The sequence below is a fragment of the Rhinolophus sinicus genome, linkage group LG02 (assembly GCF_036562045.2).
Source record: "Rhinolophus sinicus isolate RSC01 linkage group LG02, ASM3656204v1, whole genome shotgun sequence".
NCBI classification, from domain to species: domain Eukaryota; kingdom Metazoa; phylum Chordata; class Mammalia; order Chiroptera; family Rhinolophidae; genus Rhinolophus; species Rhinolophus sinicus.
In genome coordinates this window covers 187927723-187944330 of record NC_133752.1, presented here as the reverse complement: position 1 = coordinate 187944330, position 16608 = coordinate 187927723, and the positions used below count along the sequence as shown (strand labels likewise).

Sequence of the window (16608 nt, the reverse complement as noted above, 5' to 3'; positions counted from 1 at the left end):
CCCGGGATCACTCGTAATGCTACCATCATCTGGCAGCTTAACTGGGGCTGGATGCTTCAACAGGGCCCCGTGCACACGTCTGGCTGTCAGCTGGGCCTTTGTCACTCTCTCTCTCCCCTGCAAAGTCACGTTGCAAAAGGCTAGAGGACAGGAACAGAAGGCATTGTTGCCGTCACTTTTGTAAACAGCCACAATACACATGCATATCCTCTTCCCTGTCAAGCTCATCTCTGGTTCAAGGTTGGAAAGAGAGATCCCAAATTCGTTTTCTTTGCAGTCAGCATTTGGAGCTCTTTCAACTCCAAATGCTGATAGTGACAATCACAGTTTCACACTAGCATTGCTGTCTACTTAGTGTGTAGCCAGCAATTCTCCTAGTTGGGGTTTTTTTTTTTTCATCCTCACAAATTTAGGCGTTAATAACTATTATTATACCCATTTCACAGATGGGGATAATATTAAATAAGAGAAAGAGGTTAAATAACTGGCCAACGTTTCCACTGGTAGTAAGTAGAAGAGCTAGGATTGAACACAGGACACCCAGTCCACGGACCATAATTTTTTCAGTAGGTAATACATTCACGTGGCTCAAAGGTCTAAGATATCAACTATACCAAAGCTGTGTACTGAAAAGCCTTCGTCCCACCTCATTCCTGCCCAATGCTGTCCTGCCCCCTGCTCCCCAGAAGTAACCACTTTTGTGCGTTTCTCCAGTGTTTTCTTACGTAAATACAAAAACATGTGTTCTGATTCACACACACACACACACACACACTTTTATACGCAGATGATAGTGTCACCATTCACACCATTCTGCTCCTTGATTTTTACATTTAACAATAAACCCTGGAGCTCTTCTACTCAGTTCATCGAAATGCTCTCCTTTTCGTGGCTGTGTAGTATTCCACTGTCTAGTTGTAGCATAATGTATCCAACTAATCCACCATCCATAGAAACTTGGTTTGCTCTTACAGAGAAGGCTGCTGTAAATAACCTTGAGCACACGCTATTTCTTATGTGTGCAGGGCCACCTGTAGAGAAAAGACCTGAAACGGTATTGTCGGATCAAAGGATAAATGTATTTTTGGTTTGATAGATATTAGCAAGTGGCTGTCCAGGCAGTGCAGCCTCGTGGCCAACAGCCCAGACTCTAGAGTCAGAAGGGCTGGGGTCAGATTCCAGCTGTACCTTGTAAAAGCTTCATGACCTCAGAAAAGCGACTTAACCTCTCTGCTGAAGTTAACATAACTTATAGTGCTTCACTTGCAACACGAAGATAGTATTTACCCCACAGGGTTATTACAAGGATGCAGATGAGTTTATGCACAGTTAGTGCTTGGAACGCAGCTGGCGCCGTACAGCATGTCTGTGACAGCCTCTCACCATGTGCACGGAGGCCGCCCAGCTAATCGCAGGACAGGCGAGGGCGTGGAGACGTCCGCCAGGTTTGGACACTGACCTCCTAGTAATCTAGCTGGAAACACTTAGATCTCCCCGGTTGTGGCTCTAACGTATTTTTTGGTTCAATGCAAGTCAGCAGATATTTATCAGATACCGCCGGCTCGGTGCCTAGTCTTGCATAAAGTCCCATGTGGAATATGCAAGGAGTGAAAGACAGTCCCTGTTTTGAAGAGGATTTTGATTTTTTTTATAGTGGTGACAAGACCATGTGTGGATCCCTTAAACTGGTCACATAGTTATATTATCTGTGCCTATGTTTGTCACCTCCATTAGACTGTGGGCCTCTTGAGGGCAGGGCCTGAATTGAATTCATCTCTACACCTCTGTCACCTAGCACTGGGCTGCCACAAAGGTTCAAACACTGCAGTTCCAACAGTGGGCACCGCGAGAATTCCAAAACAGGCTGAAATCAGCGATAAGGGCTTCAGGGAAGAGGTGGGCATTGAATCCCAGAGTGACAGAGCTAGACGAGGCCTGAGGGTGGGCCAGACCGCCTGATGAGGTAAAAGAGGCCCTACGCCGTCAGTTACTTGTCCAAAGCCGGAGGGGCTCAGATGGCAAAGGGGGCGTCTACGAGAGGCCTCCTGATTCCCAAAGTGCTGGGAAATATAGGAGGAGAAACGCAACCCGATGTTGACACAGCACTTTACGGTTTACGAGGTGGGTTTGTACACACGCAGGAGAGTCGTCAAGCTGCTCTAATAACACCTGCCATCTGAGCCTCCTGGTTTAGTGGACAGAACGTGTCCCCGTGACTTGCCCCAATTTCTGTACCTGAAAAAGGAGGATACCAGTAACCACTCTGCCAGTGAAACAATGTGCGGGGCTGTTCCCAGGATCATGTAAGCATTGGAATGCCTGGTTGCTGGTCTTAATACCCTGGTGATGGCTGGGCTCGCCCACCTGCCTTCCAGGCAAGCCCCCCGCAACTCATTTCCTCGGGAGTCCAGCCCTTGTCGCCCCCAACCTCCCTTGCCTTTCTGTTTCAGCAAATCACAGTCCCTGACAAACAGCCTCAGCACAACTGACACTTCCCAGCGCGGGACCCCAAGTGAAGACGAGGCGAAGGCTGAAACCATCCGCAACCTGAGAAAGTCTTTCGCCAGCCTGTTCTCTGACTAACTCTGTGCATTCGGGGGGCAGGGGGGTGCTCTGTTACCTTCTCCCCTGTCCCGCCTCATCTTCCTTCTCAGCCTTGGTTCCTGATGGGAACAGAATGGAGGGCCTGAGAATATACTTTCTAAATGCCTTTGACCCAGGAACTGAGTATCTATGTGTGTTCCCACATCCCTTCATCATGACATTCCAGTGTCGTCCAACTGAGTGGTGGGCCTCTGGTAGCCTCCAGGTTCCACAAAATGGGCCTTGGGCCAGGCATCCCATCAGCCTGCCACTCAGATGCTTGCTTCCTTGCCTCAGCACACCGAGTGAGATGTCTGTGCTAGTTTTCACATCTCTTGTTAGAGTGTTTCTTGCCTTTGGGCAAAGGTCCCCCTCGAGGCCTTGCCCCATCTCCATCCAACGCAGACACTGCTGTCGGACCTCAGCAACATAGGAGGCAATAATCTTTTGACAGTGTTTTGCCAACACAAGGAGAAAAGCCCAGCCAGGGGAACCTATCACCCACCCATGCCTCGTTCCATCCAGGCTTTAGACAGACCGCCCCTCAGACCAGTCAGGCAAAGGCCCCCATCTCGCCTAACCACCTGGGGTCCTTGAGGACAATGGAAAGAAACCAGATCCTGTGTGACAAGAGAGGCCTTTCAGAACAGAAATGCTGCTCACGCCCGGCATGGACAGCCACGAGCTGACCACAGGTTCTTTTAGGAAGCGTTACTAGTTCCCGGAGGAGAGAGATGCCCGCAGCGTCCCCAGGAAGGAGTTAGGTTAGGGCTCCTCCACCCTTGCTGTTACACCACCAGGAATTCTTTCTGAATTCCTACCAGGAATGTTGTTTCCTCCTCAAGGATATATGAGGAACTGGAGAGAATCAGCAGATCAATGACGCAGGACCAGAAAGCGCAATTATAGTAACTTCTAGGTGGGCATTTCACAAACTCTGTACAGCATTTGGTAGGTTACTCCGTTACAAAAGATACCCATGGCCAAACATATTTAGGAAACACTGTTTATACATCCTTTTTTCTTTCTTCTTCTTTTTTTTTTTTTTTTTGAGATTGGTAGTACACGTTACATGACAAAGGCTCTTGGAATTCCTGCAGCAAAGATATTAACCTTATGTTTCACCCGAACTTATTGGACTAAACAAGTTAACTCCAGAGCTGGAAAGCGTCGTCCTGACTCCCTTTCCTGTGCTATTTCCCCTGTATCAGACTGCCTCCTAGGCGCAGATGGGGAGCAAGGGTGTCCCCAGTCACCAAGCCCCTGGTGCTAGAAACATTGCAGGTGCCAGCATCAGCTTCCTGGTCCCCCAAAGAGGCCAGAATATTACAACAGCCATATTATCCCCTGACAGCCCCCCTTGAGACTTAAGACTTGTCTTCCCCTCACTGTTTACAAGGAAGGGAGAGAGGGAATATGGGTAAAAATGAAAGTCTCCTTGGCCCAGAGCTACAGACTGAATAGAAAGAAAAGTGAGGGAAAACTTGTGGGGCGTGCTGTAGCATCACAAAGCCCTCACTTTGAGAAGATTAAGAAAACAGAGAACACCTCAGCAATTGTCACTCTTTTATGGTGGAGATTAAGATGGGAAAAAGTCAATTGCACCCATTTCTCATTTAGTAATAAAATACAGCTCAAAACACACAACAAAGACAACCGTTCCCAAAGTGTGTGTATAGCTCACTTCATGTCAGACCAAAGCAGTCAGAATTTCCTGTCAGAAGGCCCAAACCTCTGTCGCTGTGAGTCTCCCCAAGTGTTCTGAATGCGTATGGAAGTTAGACCAGCAGTCCTGAGCTGAGCTGTGTGGGAAAGCCGCTCTCTGAGAAACAGGATGGGTAGAGTTCCTTACAGCCAGGGACCCTCTCCTTGGTGGGCAAAACTAGTGGTTTCACACGCAGTGACCACATGGCTTCCATTTTCCCATTTTCCTAAATTCTGTCCCTTGTCCCTAAAAACATCTCAACATTCCAACTGTATCTCCCACATAGTCCAACTACAGTAGCACAAACTCCTTTATCCGGCCAGACATTCTGATTTGTATAACCACGCACAGACGGTCCAGGACCTAACACCAGTTTATAACCAACACATTTAAATAAAGTTTCCCCGTTGGTCTGTGTCTGAATGACGAGACCACAAATGGTCTCGTGGAGACCATAGATGCCCAAAAAGACTGTTTTGTCCTACAGGCTAGCGCATCCCTTCCAAACATTTAACCTTTAGTAACTGACATTTTTACAATGGAAATGGACCAAAAGCAGGGGTGAGAGGAGAGTCACGCTGGAGAGATTCTGCAAGGTTGTGTTTGTTGTTTTTTTTGCTTTGTGTCACCACTGTTACCCAAAGAAAGACTAGCATTTTCCCTCCCAGCTGACTCGGTGAGGCTGAAATATCTGACAAAGATCCATTTGTTCTGTGCGAACGTGTAGCACAATGAGTGGGGGTTTAAACACGCAGCGTCAGGGGACACCTCCGCCAGCCAGAGCAAATGACTTCTTCCACACCATCCTCCGAGGAGCACGAGAAAATGGTAGCATAGTTTCATTAACTGTAAAATCAGCTTTCTCGTCCATTAATTCCGTGTTCTCTACATCATGACTGCATTCCCTCCCAGCGTTCAGTCCCTGCTGATGGGGCACCTAATTCTACCTCTAAAATGTCAGGGGTGACGGGCCTTCTTCACGCACATGGTCACAGGTCCAGCCTCAAACCCTGGGAGCTGAGCATCAACTAGCTTCTGAAAGTTCTCCGAATTTGCTGTGAGAGTTTAAGAAAAGAGCCAGCTGGTGCAGGTATCTCGGAAATGAGCTGGGTGAGTCAAGCCAAGGGACACTGCTTGGCACACAGTAGGTGGTCAGGACATGTTTAGATTGGAATTGATAAAATTTAAGTGAAGTGTGCAGATTGAAGCAAAAGGCTATTTTTCTCAGGGTATCAATGCGAGAAAGTCACTTGCCCAGAAACAGAATCAAAGCAACAGGGAGATTAGGAAGATGGGCTAAGACACTGAAGAAAATCTACGGCAGGTTTTTTACCCTCGAGAAGAGGTTTCAGACTCTAAACTGAGTCTGAAAAGGAATGGGAGCAAGCAGAATCGGGGGGTCCTGAGACCTCCCCCACGGTGAGCATGGCCCACACAGCGCTGAGGGGACTGCAGGTCTGCCACGGCTGGGATGGGAGGGGACGAGGTGCCATTGTCAGCCTGTCAGACGAGGCTGTGGTGAGCAGCCCAGGACAATACCAGTTTGTACAGTGAAGGCCCAGGACCAGGGACACCCATGAGCACCTACACCACGCACTGGACACCTGTGGGGACAGAGCCCCAGAGAGCAGTTTCCAGGCTCTCGGCCTCACGTGGAAAGGTGCTGGCTCGGGTAGTAGATGGCCATCAGCTGTAACTAGTTGGTCATCAGCTGTAACCAGTGAGCCATTGGCCACTGATGTAATTGCCATGGCTGAGCTAGCAAGCGTGGATTGCAGTTAGCAAGGGGTGAGTTGGTTGGTTGGTTGGTTGGTTGGTTGGTTGGTTGGTTGGTTGGTTGGTTGGTTGGCAGAGAAGCAGATGGCAGATTGCAGATCGTGTGGCTCCTGCTTCCTGCGTCTCCAACCCAGCCACCAGCGAGATTATAGTGATATGACTCCCCTATCTATGGCTCCGTGGGTGTTCCTTTTTGGCCTCACCATGTCCTGCGTTCTTGTGCGGGGAGCGGGACCAGAGACCTCGCATGACACATGGCGCAGCGAGCAGGATGTGGTGTCGGCTGAAATTCACCGAAAGGTGGTGGAGCAGCTTGTGCGTATGGACCCTCAGTTTCGGGAAGCCCGTGAGGAGCAGCACCGGGAACAGGAAGCACGGTCTGCCTGGGAGACATGTGAGCCCTCGGTGAATTGGTGGGCCTCTCTAGCCTCTGGAGGGCACGCCACCCTGTTGGCCATGGCAGGCGTCACCTTCCTTTTGGTGGTCTGCTGCTGCTGTAGGCTCCAAGGGTTGTGGACATCTTATACTGAAGCCTTCACCCAATCAGACGCCTGGCATGGCGAGCAGGATTCCGGCCAGGTAGGAATGGTGTCTGGCTCTGGGCAGGAGGACAGGTGGCCCCCACACAATGTGTGGTGCCTGGTGGCCACTGTTCTCAGGAGTTGGACCCCTGTGGCGGGGTGGGAATATATGGGCAGTTCCCCAACCAGCATAGGCCAGAGAAAGCAAAGGTCGTTGCGGTCCTGTGAGCTGGGAAGTGCTTGCTGAGGCCCAGATGTGGGACTTGTAGTCCCAGGAGGAAACGCTTGCTGAGTCCTTGGTGGAGGATGCGGGTGAGGTCAAGGTCGTCCCTCACCCCAAGGTTGAGGAGGACTTGGAGCCCTCACCCTGAAGAGAGGGCACTCGTTGTAGAGCCGACGCACAGTCATGGCGAATGACTGTAGACTATGGGGAATTGCCTTCCATCCCTGATTTGATGGACCATTTGACTGTTTGCTTGGGAACGTGCCACCGTGTGGTGGAACTGGCGGATGTTTGCTTCCTGTGTCTTGCCCGGCCGTTAGCGAGACTGTGATGCAGGAACACCCTTTGTTGGGGTGCAGGCGGATGTTTACTTTCTGTGTCTTGACCAGGTGCCGACAAGAATATGTAAGCACCTTGACTGTGAGCCACTGTTGTTCCAGCACGGTGCCCTGAGTAGCCCTGGCTGTACCCAGGAAGTTCGGCTGTGCGTAGAAAGACTGGTGGTACCCTGAGAACCTTGGCTGTGCCCAGGAGATCTGGCTGTGCCCAGAAAGACTGATGGTAGCCAGAGAAACCCTGGCTGTGCCCAGAAAGTAGGTTGACATTGAGGGACACCCCCTGGGACATTATTTGAACTGGACTGGAACTTTTTCTCATGAGCTGGATTCCTGACACAGGGCCCCTTGCAGAAGACGCTTGTCGCGTAGATTGTGAGACGAGACCCTGGTGGGTAGAGTGTGGGGACAGAGCCCCAGAGAGCAGTTTCCAGGCTCTCGGCCTCATGTGGAAAGGTGCTGGCTCAGGTAGTAGATGGCCATCAGCTGTGACTAGTTGGCCATCAGCTGTAACGTTAGCCATTGGCCACTAATATAACTGCTGTGGCTACACTAGCAAGCGGGGATTGCAGTTAGCAAGGGGTTGGTTGGTTGGTTGGCAGAGAAGTGGATGGCAGATTGCAGAATCTGCGGATTGTGTGGCTCCTGCTTCCTGTGTCTCCAACCCAGCCACCAGCCAGAATATAGTGGTATGACTCCCCTACCTGTGGCTCATTGGTGTTCCTTTTTGGCCTCACCACATCCTGCGTTCTTTTGCGGGGAGCGGGACCAGAGACCCCCGCATGACACCCCGCATGACAACACAGCACAGCCCGGCTGGAGCCACCCGCAGGCACAGTGCCCATTCAGAACCCTGCCCCTCCCGGTGCTGGAGAGCAGACTGAGCTCCGTGCTTCATTCAGCTTCATAACACACGTGGGCAGCTCATTTTATGTGTTTAGTTGGTGAAAGGCTGCAGGTTAGTCCGAGTGGAAGCTGGTTAGGTCAGCCGTACAGATAGAAGCAGTAACTTAATTACATTGGAATAGCTCATGGTTAAGAGCACTTCCTCACGTACCGAATGTTTTTATCCTGGAGAACAAACTGGCTGATTACTAAACACACTGACAAGTGTGAAAGCTGTCTTTGACTCCTAAGCAGTCACTGATTAAATTCAGTTTCGGTCTAATATTTAGACTCTAACAGAAAGCGGCACCTTTGGTTTGGTTAGAAACTGGAAGGTTGGGCAGAAAGCAAGTCACATCAGTCCACGAAGCAAACAACGCATGCAGGGCACAGAGGCTCCCTATGTTTCCCCAGACAAAACATGCAGCCACAATGGATGACACCTGGACACTTAGATCTGTATTCAGAGCTCTCTCGGCCGGCAGGCCAAGAGGAAAAGAGAAAATGTCTGGGAAATGTTTTTGAAAATTAGTGAGGCATTCCTTTAAGAGAAAACAAATCAAAACTAAACATTCCTTCTATAACATGTGCGCGTGTATTCGTCCTTTAAAATCCTAAATACCTTTTCATTGTTATTCTGATTGGTCCTCCCACTTTTAATTTCTATTTCCAAACTCTCGTATGTTAAGTATCTCCTCTCTGTGGTCTTTCTTTGAATCTAGAGCAGAACAGTTAACATTTCCTTGCCTCTCAATTAACATTTCACCTATTTTGCTATGGAATAGCAGAAATTTAAGTGCTGTAACTAATTGGGGCATCCCAGGGGGAACATTTCAGTTAGGAGTAAACCTTTATTTTACATGACATACCTAGTTTCCCAATAATCTTATCCACTCCATGTCTTCTACAGTCAGAGACTGTCAAGGGCATATTAACCATGTTGATGCTTATAGCACAGCAGAGGATTGGGACCCGCCCCCCTCTTCCGAGGCTGACTCGGCAGCTACCGCCCAGGGCAGGAGAAAGACAAACTGTGGTGCTGGGCCCTGAGTACAGGGAGCAAAGGGAAGAGTGTCCAGCTCCATCAGAATAAGAATTACAAAGATATTAGACTCAGCAGTGCTCTCAAGAATTGAGCAGAGCCAAGAAAGAGTGAGAGAGGACAGATTTCAACTGTTTTTACATAGGGAATCACAAACAAGTTGGAAAGAGAGGCTACCTCCTCCCATGATTTGATCTTGTCATGTGAAACCGTATCTTTCATTTATAAGCAAAGACTGGGCCGGGCTGGGGGAGGCAAGCTCCTGTTAATAAAAATAAGTAAAAGGGGAAATAAAGGGTCACAAAGTCCTTAAGGCTACAAGCCAATGATGTAGAACAGCATCTTACTAAAATGCTTACCCGCTCTAAACTGTCCTGTTTCCTTTACAATGTATCAAAGTGATGTCAGAAAATGAGAGATCGGGCTCGTGCCAAACCATGACTTTGTTCTCATACACCAGCAATATACAAAGCTCAAGTCTCGGTCTAATGAAAAGAATTTTACAAGCTTCTAACTATAAGTTTAGCTATTCAAGAGGGAATGCTTTGAGGGTTGTTTTAAGAATTTAGAATAAACTATTGTGAGAGGATGCAAATTTAGGTGTATGGCACACTGCCAGTATCCTAAACTAAGGTTTATAACACATGCCAGTAAGTCCGAGGTGAGGTTGGAAAGCAGCACCTGTACCTGGGGGACACCAGCACCCTTCACGGACCTCTTATGGACCATTCGAAAGTGACTGCATTTTGAAAACTCACTGCTTTCTAGTATTTGGTGCTTCTGATCACTGCCCTTCCACTCCCACCACACATACACACACAGACACACACACGTATACACACCCACTCACTCCTCACAGTGCAACCTGCACCGAGGGCACAGAGAGATATATTGCAGAACTAGGATGTATTTGGACCCATCCAAGCTTCAGGGGGACTCTTTCAGCCCAGACCCAATTAAAGCCATATGGCATCTAGTGGACCCTCATTTTTAAAAAGCTGTCCTCTAGCTCAGATATTACATAATACCACAGAAAATGTCAACAGCCCCAATCCTTTGCCTATACATTAAGCTACTAAAGGCGACGTGGCCTCTGGAAAACCATATTGACTGAATTTTCTCCACTGTGATGGAAAAAAAGACAATACATATCTGTAGCAAAAAAATATTTTCACATGTATGTAGGACTCAAAATATTCTTGCAGCACAGAACATTCCAAGCCATTTCCTTATATGCAGAACAGTTTTGTTATTTTTTTAAGCAGGAAGACGTTGGCAATATTCTGAAATAGTTTCTGCAGATACTAATAGTGTTTTATTCCTGTGTTGTGATTCAGGTTTTAATTTGCCACTATAGCATGTTTCTATAGTTGTTTGTATGGTAAGACACTTGTTTGGCCTTTTTGTTGTTGTAGAAAAAATAAATCTTGAATTTTGTGTATTTTAAGTCTTAAAAACAAAAATGTTCTTCAAATAGTAAGAGGCTATCTTTGAAGAACAAGTACCTGACCACTCGAAGCTGTAACACTTTGTTGTTAAAAAGATGTCATGTATATGATTACAAATTAGGCACCAACAGATGGGGGGAAAAAATCCTAACTCCACTGCAGAAGCGAGAAACAAGTCATCCGACAGTGCTACTTCCGAGCCCAGGACGTGTCACTGCGGAGCCTGAGGGAGTGCTGCAGGGAGGGAGGCGGTGGGTCGAGTTGGTGGGTGTCTAAAGCACCCACCCCAAGTCCAGTTCAACCTAACTAGCTCTTCTTTTATTCCTTTTATAAATCAGGCTTCTGCAAGCTATTTCACTTGAAGAAAGGGTGCCATTCAAAAATAAAAGTCCCCTGCAACAACCCAGTGACAGTGAACAGGTTCTCCGATCATTCTGACATGTCCCAGTATCACTGTAAAGCTGTTCCGAATATTTATTACATAACTTTCTGTAATAAAAGTCACGACTGCCATGAAATTTACACGTAACTTTTTTTTAATCTGATGCAGAACATTATCAGTGAACAACCTTCACCCTAGAGGGGAATTCAGAGGGGGGATGTCAGTAACCACCAGCTCCCATGACCCTTCCAGCCTGGGGTTTAAATTAGGCATCTACTGCAAGGCTTCTGTGCGGACCCCTATCAGCACCGCGATCAGAGAACGCTGGCGATGAGCACCCCGACAGGATGACACCTGTAGGTGTAAAAAGCAAAGGCAAACAAGCTCCAGAAGTGAGATGACAAAGCAGTCACATGAATGGTAGCCGGCTGTCAGTTGGCCGACCCCTGCTGGGTCTTAAGGGAAATCTGTCATTGGGGCCACCTCGCCCTGGCAGGATGGGGTTAGGTCCTGGAAATGGGCCAATCGGATCAAAACGTGGTCTGAGTGGAGGGAACTGGCTTGGTGCCTCCCCAGGTCCCGGGATGAGTGAGTTGATTGGGTCCCCAACATAGGGAAGTGTTAGTCTTTCATCATATTCACCACCAATAATTCCTGGAGGAAGGAGAGAGCTAGGAGGAAAAGGCCTGGGGTGCAAGGGGTTGGGATAAAATGGAATGGGGTGGGGTGACAACGGCGGGAAGATCACGTGCCGCCCTCTCTGAGCGTCTTTCCTTTGTTTGTGCTTCTTCTTGTACAGCTGTAGGAGAACAAGAACAAGATCTGGTAAGTGACTGGGCAGTCTCCCCAAAGCTCCATTTGTTTTCCTTGTTCAGACCTATACTCTTCTTCCCCTACCCCGCTACCGAGGCAGACAGACAAAGAAACTGGTGCCCAGAAGAGAGCTTTTACCAGTGTCTGTAAGCAGGACTAAGGCAGAGGCTCTACCACACCAAATAAACTCGACGCTAACACACGGCAGCTGAGCAATTGTGCCAGCGTGGAGCAGCAGTCTACCCAAAGGAGGGAGGGACCGCTGAGTGACGTGGACTTGCAAGACTGCAACCTAGAGCGCTCAAGCTGATACGCAATCTTAAGTCAGCCTTTTCTGAAACTAGGAAATTAAAATATTTGTTGAAAATATGCCACAAAATATAAAGTTAAGGTATTAGGGTGGGGGACATCATTTAAATTCACTTTTTCAACTTAAAATATGTCCCTAATGGACCTCAATTTAAACAACAAAAAGTAGATGTCTATTTTAGAGGATGGCACTTATTTTGAACATATTTGAAGACTTTCATTGAATTTTATTATTCTCTAGTCCTTCATCCCAAGTTTTTCTCAATCCTACCAATGTATTTTATAGTAGGCATCCACAAAAACAACGTCATTTATTCTTTTCATAATGTACTATTCTAACTAGCTGAACAGCTGAAGACTACTCCAGCACAAAACCAATTCACTTCAACAATTTTTTGCAACAGAAGAAAGGAGAATGTTTTATATGAAGTAAAGGTTAAAAACAATCACTGTGTTAAGATATTTTTTCCTGTGTAATCACAAGAAACAAGGACTGAGTCTGAGTAAAAAGTTGAAAACATTTTCATTTACTGAAAATTAGCAACAAATTTAATGAAAACAGATTTCATTACACTATAATAAAAGTAGAAATATACCCTTCGTGTATTAGTTCACTAGTTATTTCTGTGCTATGAATATTAGCCTTGATATTTAAAAACACCTACTTCTTTCCAATCTGTGTCTCGACCTCTGCCAGTACCATCTATAAAGGAAAAAAATATAGATTTAAAAATACTTCATTCATCCAGCATTAAGAGGTTTGCTTTTGTCCTAAGGAAACTGAAGCTTCTTCATTACCCACAAAAAGGAACAGGAGTCATGTGTTTCGCACACACTGTATCATCTGAACCTAACTCAGATCCTCCCTCGATGCCTGAGGGCAGTGCTCACTGCTCTGTGCTTCACGGGAATTCAATGCAGTGATGCTTTCAGGGATACAGAGGGCTACATGGCTGCTGTCTCCTGTACTAACTGTCCCACACTTCATCTTCTCCCCCTAATTTGAGCTGCTTCTAACCCCAAGTCTCAGGTTACATTAAACTGGGTGATGACCCCTGAGTGTCTGTCCAACAGCCCATGGTCATTACTGGAGGTCAAGCTGACCTGAGGTTTTCTTCCATAATTGGGTTTTCTCTCAACCACGCTATGAATGATTCGACTCTCAGACGTATGACCATAACTAAGTATTTTTTAATGTACTTATTAACTTGAAATACGTGAAATGAAGAAAGAAGAACCCCTTCAACTTTAAATCTAATGAAGAGTTTGGATAAAAGATAGTGGTGTCCTCTCTAGAAGTTATTACCCTGACATGGAAGAAAAATTTATAAAAGCTCCAGCCCCATAACAGAAGGAGAAGAAAGAGAGAAGGGAACAGAGAGTATATTCAAACAAATAGTCGACGAGAACTTTCCAAACTTGTGGAAACAACTGGATCCTTGAATCCAAGAAGCAAACAGAACACCTAATTACCTCAACCCCAACAGGCCTCTCCAAGGAACATTGTATTGAAACTGTCAAAAATTAACGACAAAGAAAGAATTCTCAAGGCAGCCAGCGAAAAGAAGACGGTAGCCTACAAAGGAAAGCCCATTAGATTATCATCAGATTTTTCAGCAGAAACTCTACAAGCCAGGAGGGAGTGGAACCAAATATTCAAACTATTGAAAGAGAGAAATTATGAACCAAGAATAATATATCCAGCAAAGATATCCTTTAGATATGAAGGAGGAATAAAGACCTTTTCAGACATACAGAAGCTGAGAGAATTTTCTAACACACAACCTGCACTATAAGAAATACTGAAGGAGGCCATTCGACCAGCATAAATAGGGATAATTTGTGGCAACCAAAACATAAAAGGGGGGAGAGTAAAGGCCTGAACCGGAATATATAAATGGAGAAAGTAAGCATGCTGAAGAAAATGGAATACTCTAAATATGAAACTTTCTTTTACATAAACTTAATGGTAACCACTCAAAAAAAATCCAGAACTGAAATGTATAACGTAATAAAAGAAGAAACAGAGGGAAACATCATAGAATACCACCACACAGAAATAATAGACAACAAAAAAAAGGCAAAGAAATAATGGAGACACAGTCTTACCAGAAAACGAAAGATAGAATGACAGGAAATCCTCACATATCAATAATCACCCTAAATGTAAATGGACTGAACTCAGCAATAAAAAGGCACAGAGTAGCAGATTGGATCAAAAAACTAAACTCAACCATATGCTGCCTCCAAGAGACACATCTCAGCTACAAGGACAAACATAGACTCAAAGTGAAAGGGTGGAAATTGACACTCCAAGCAAATGGTACCCAGAGAAAATCAGGTGTAGCCATAATGATATCAGATGAAACAGACTTCAGGGTGAAAAAGGTAACAAGAGACAAAGATGGACATTTCATAATGGTAAAGGGGACTATACAACAAGAAGACGTAACAGTCATCAATATTGATACCCAAATCAGGGAGCACCGAAATATACCAAGCATCTACTAACAGAACTAAAGGGAGAAATTGACCAAAACACAATTATAGTAGAGGACCTAAATACATCATTGACAGCTATGGAGAGATTATCCAAACAGAAAATAAAGAAATAGCAGCCCTAAAGGACATTAGATGAAATGGACATAATTGACATTTATAGAGCTCTTCATCCTAGAACATTAGACTATACATTTTTTTCTAGTGTACATGGAACATTCTTAAGGATAGACCATATATTGGGACACAAAACTAGCCTCAGCAAATTTAAGAAGATTGAAATCATACCAAGCATATTCTCTGATCACAAGGCTTTGAAATTGGATATCAATTGCCAAAAGAAGGCAGGAAAAACCACAAATACGTGGAGATTAAACAACATTACTTTTAAAGAACGACCGGGTCAAAGAAGAAATAAGAGGAGAGATCAAAAGATACATAGAAACAAATGAGAATGAAAATACATCCTACCAAAATTTTGGGGACACAGCGAAAGCAGTTTTATTAGGGAAATTTATATCATGACAGGCCTATCTCAAGAAACAAGAAAAATCCCAAATAAATAACCTCATGTTACACCTTAAAGAACTAGAAAAAGAAGAACAAATGAAACCCAGTCAGCAGAAGAAAGGAAATAACAAAAATCAGAGCAGAACTGAATGAAACAGAGAACAAAAAGACAATAGGAAAAATTAATGTGACAAAGCGCTGGTTCTTTGAAAAGATTAATGCAATTGACAAACCCTTGGCTAGACTCACTAAGATAAAAAGAGAAAAAGACATTAATAAACAAAATCAGAAATGAAAAAGAGGAAGTTATCACAGATGCCACAGAAATACAAAGGATCATCCAAGAATACTATGAAGGACTATATGCCACCAAATTCAGTAACCTACAAGAAATGGACGAGTTCTTAGAAACATATAGCCTTCCTAGGCTGAATGACAAAGAATTGGAAAATCTAAATAGACCGATCAACAGTAAAGAAATTGAATCATGTCATCCGAAACCTTCCAAAAAGCAAAAGTCCGGGACCAGATGGCTTCACTAGTGAATTCCAGCAAACCTTCAAAGAGGATCCAATACCAATCCTACTCAAACTCTTCCAAAAAATTGAAGAAGAGACAGTACTCCCTAACTCATTTTATGAGGCCAACATTACCCTGATACCAAAACCTGGTAAAGATAACACAAAAAAAGAAAACTACAGACCAGTATCTCTGATTACTACAGATGCAAAAATCCTAAACAAAATTCTAGCAAATCGAATGCAACAATGCATTAAAAAGATTATTCATCACGACCAAGTGGGGTTCATACCAGGGGCACAAGGATGGTTTAACATACGCAAATCCATCAATGTGATACATCACATAAACAAAATAAAAATAAAAATCATATACCAATTGATGCAGGAAAAGCGTTTGACAAGATACAACATCCATTTATGGTTAAAACACTTAATGAAATAGGTATAGAAGGAAAATACTTTAACATAATAAAGGCCATATATGACAAACCCTCAGCTAATCTCATAATTAACGGTGAAAAACTAAAGCCCTTTGCTCTATGTTCAGGAACACAACAGGGCTGTCCCGTCACCTCTGCTTTTCAACACACCACTGGGAGTCCTAGCCAGAGCACTCAGGCAAGAGAAATAAATAAAAGGCATCCAAATTGGGAATGAAGAAGTTAAACTGTCACTCTCTGCAGATGACATGATGCTATATATAGAAAACCCTAAAGACTCCACCAAAAAGCTATTAGAAACAATAAATGAATACAGTGAAGTTGCCAGCTACAAAATCAAAGTACAAAAGTCCATTGCATTCCTATATACTAACAATGAAATCTGAGAAAAATAAAAATAAAAATTCCTTTTGCAATGGTAACAAAAAGAATAAAATACCTAGGAATAAACTTAACCAGGGATGTGAAAGACCTATATGCTGAAAACTGTAAGACATTTTTAAAAGAAATTGAAGAAGACAGAAAGAAATGAAAAGACATTCCATGCTCATGGATTGAAAGAATCAACAGTTAAAATGGCCGTATTACCCAAAGCAATATACAGATTTAATGCAAT

General features: G+C 44.9%; 2 protein-coding genes across 3 annotated transcripts in view; one reads left to right on the top strand and one right to left on the bottom strand.

Annotated features, from left to right (window-relative positions):
- Nucleotides 1-11036, top strand: part of SYN3 (synapsin III) — a 407670-nt gene extending 396634 nt beyond the window's left edge. The window contains exon 13 of the mRNA XM_019728421.2: nt 2451-11036. Within this exon, the coding sequence (XP_019583980.2) occupies nt 2451-2583 (133 nt within the window). The 3' untranslated portion in view covers nt 2584-11036. The remainder of the gene's footprint in view (nt 1-2450) is intronic.
- FBXO7 (F-box protein 7) overlaps nt 11037-16608 on the bottom strand; it is a 26165-nt gene continuing 20593 nt past the window's right edge. For both annotated transcript variants that reach the window (XM_019728424.2, XM_019728425.2), the window contains exons 8-9: nt 12688-12725; nt 11037-11699 (exon numbers count right to left, since the gene is read on the bottom strand). In XM_019728424.2, coding sequence (XP_019583983.2) covers nt 11310-11699; nt 12688-12725 — 428 coding nt within the window. In that variant the 3' untranslated portion in view covers nt 11037-11309. The remainder of the gene's footprint in view (nt 11700-12687; nt 12726-16608) is intronic.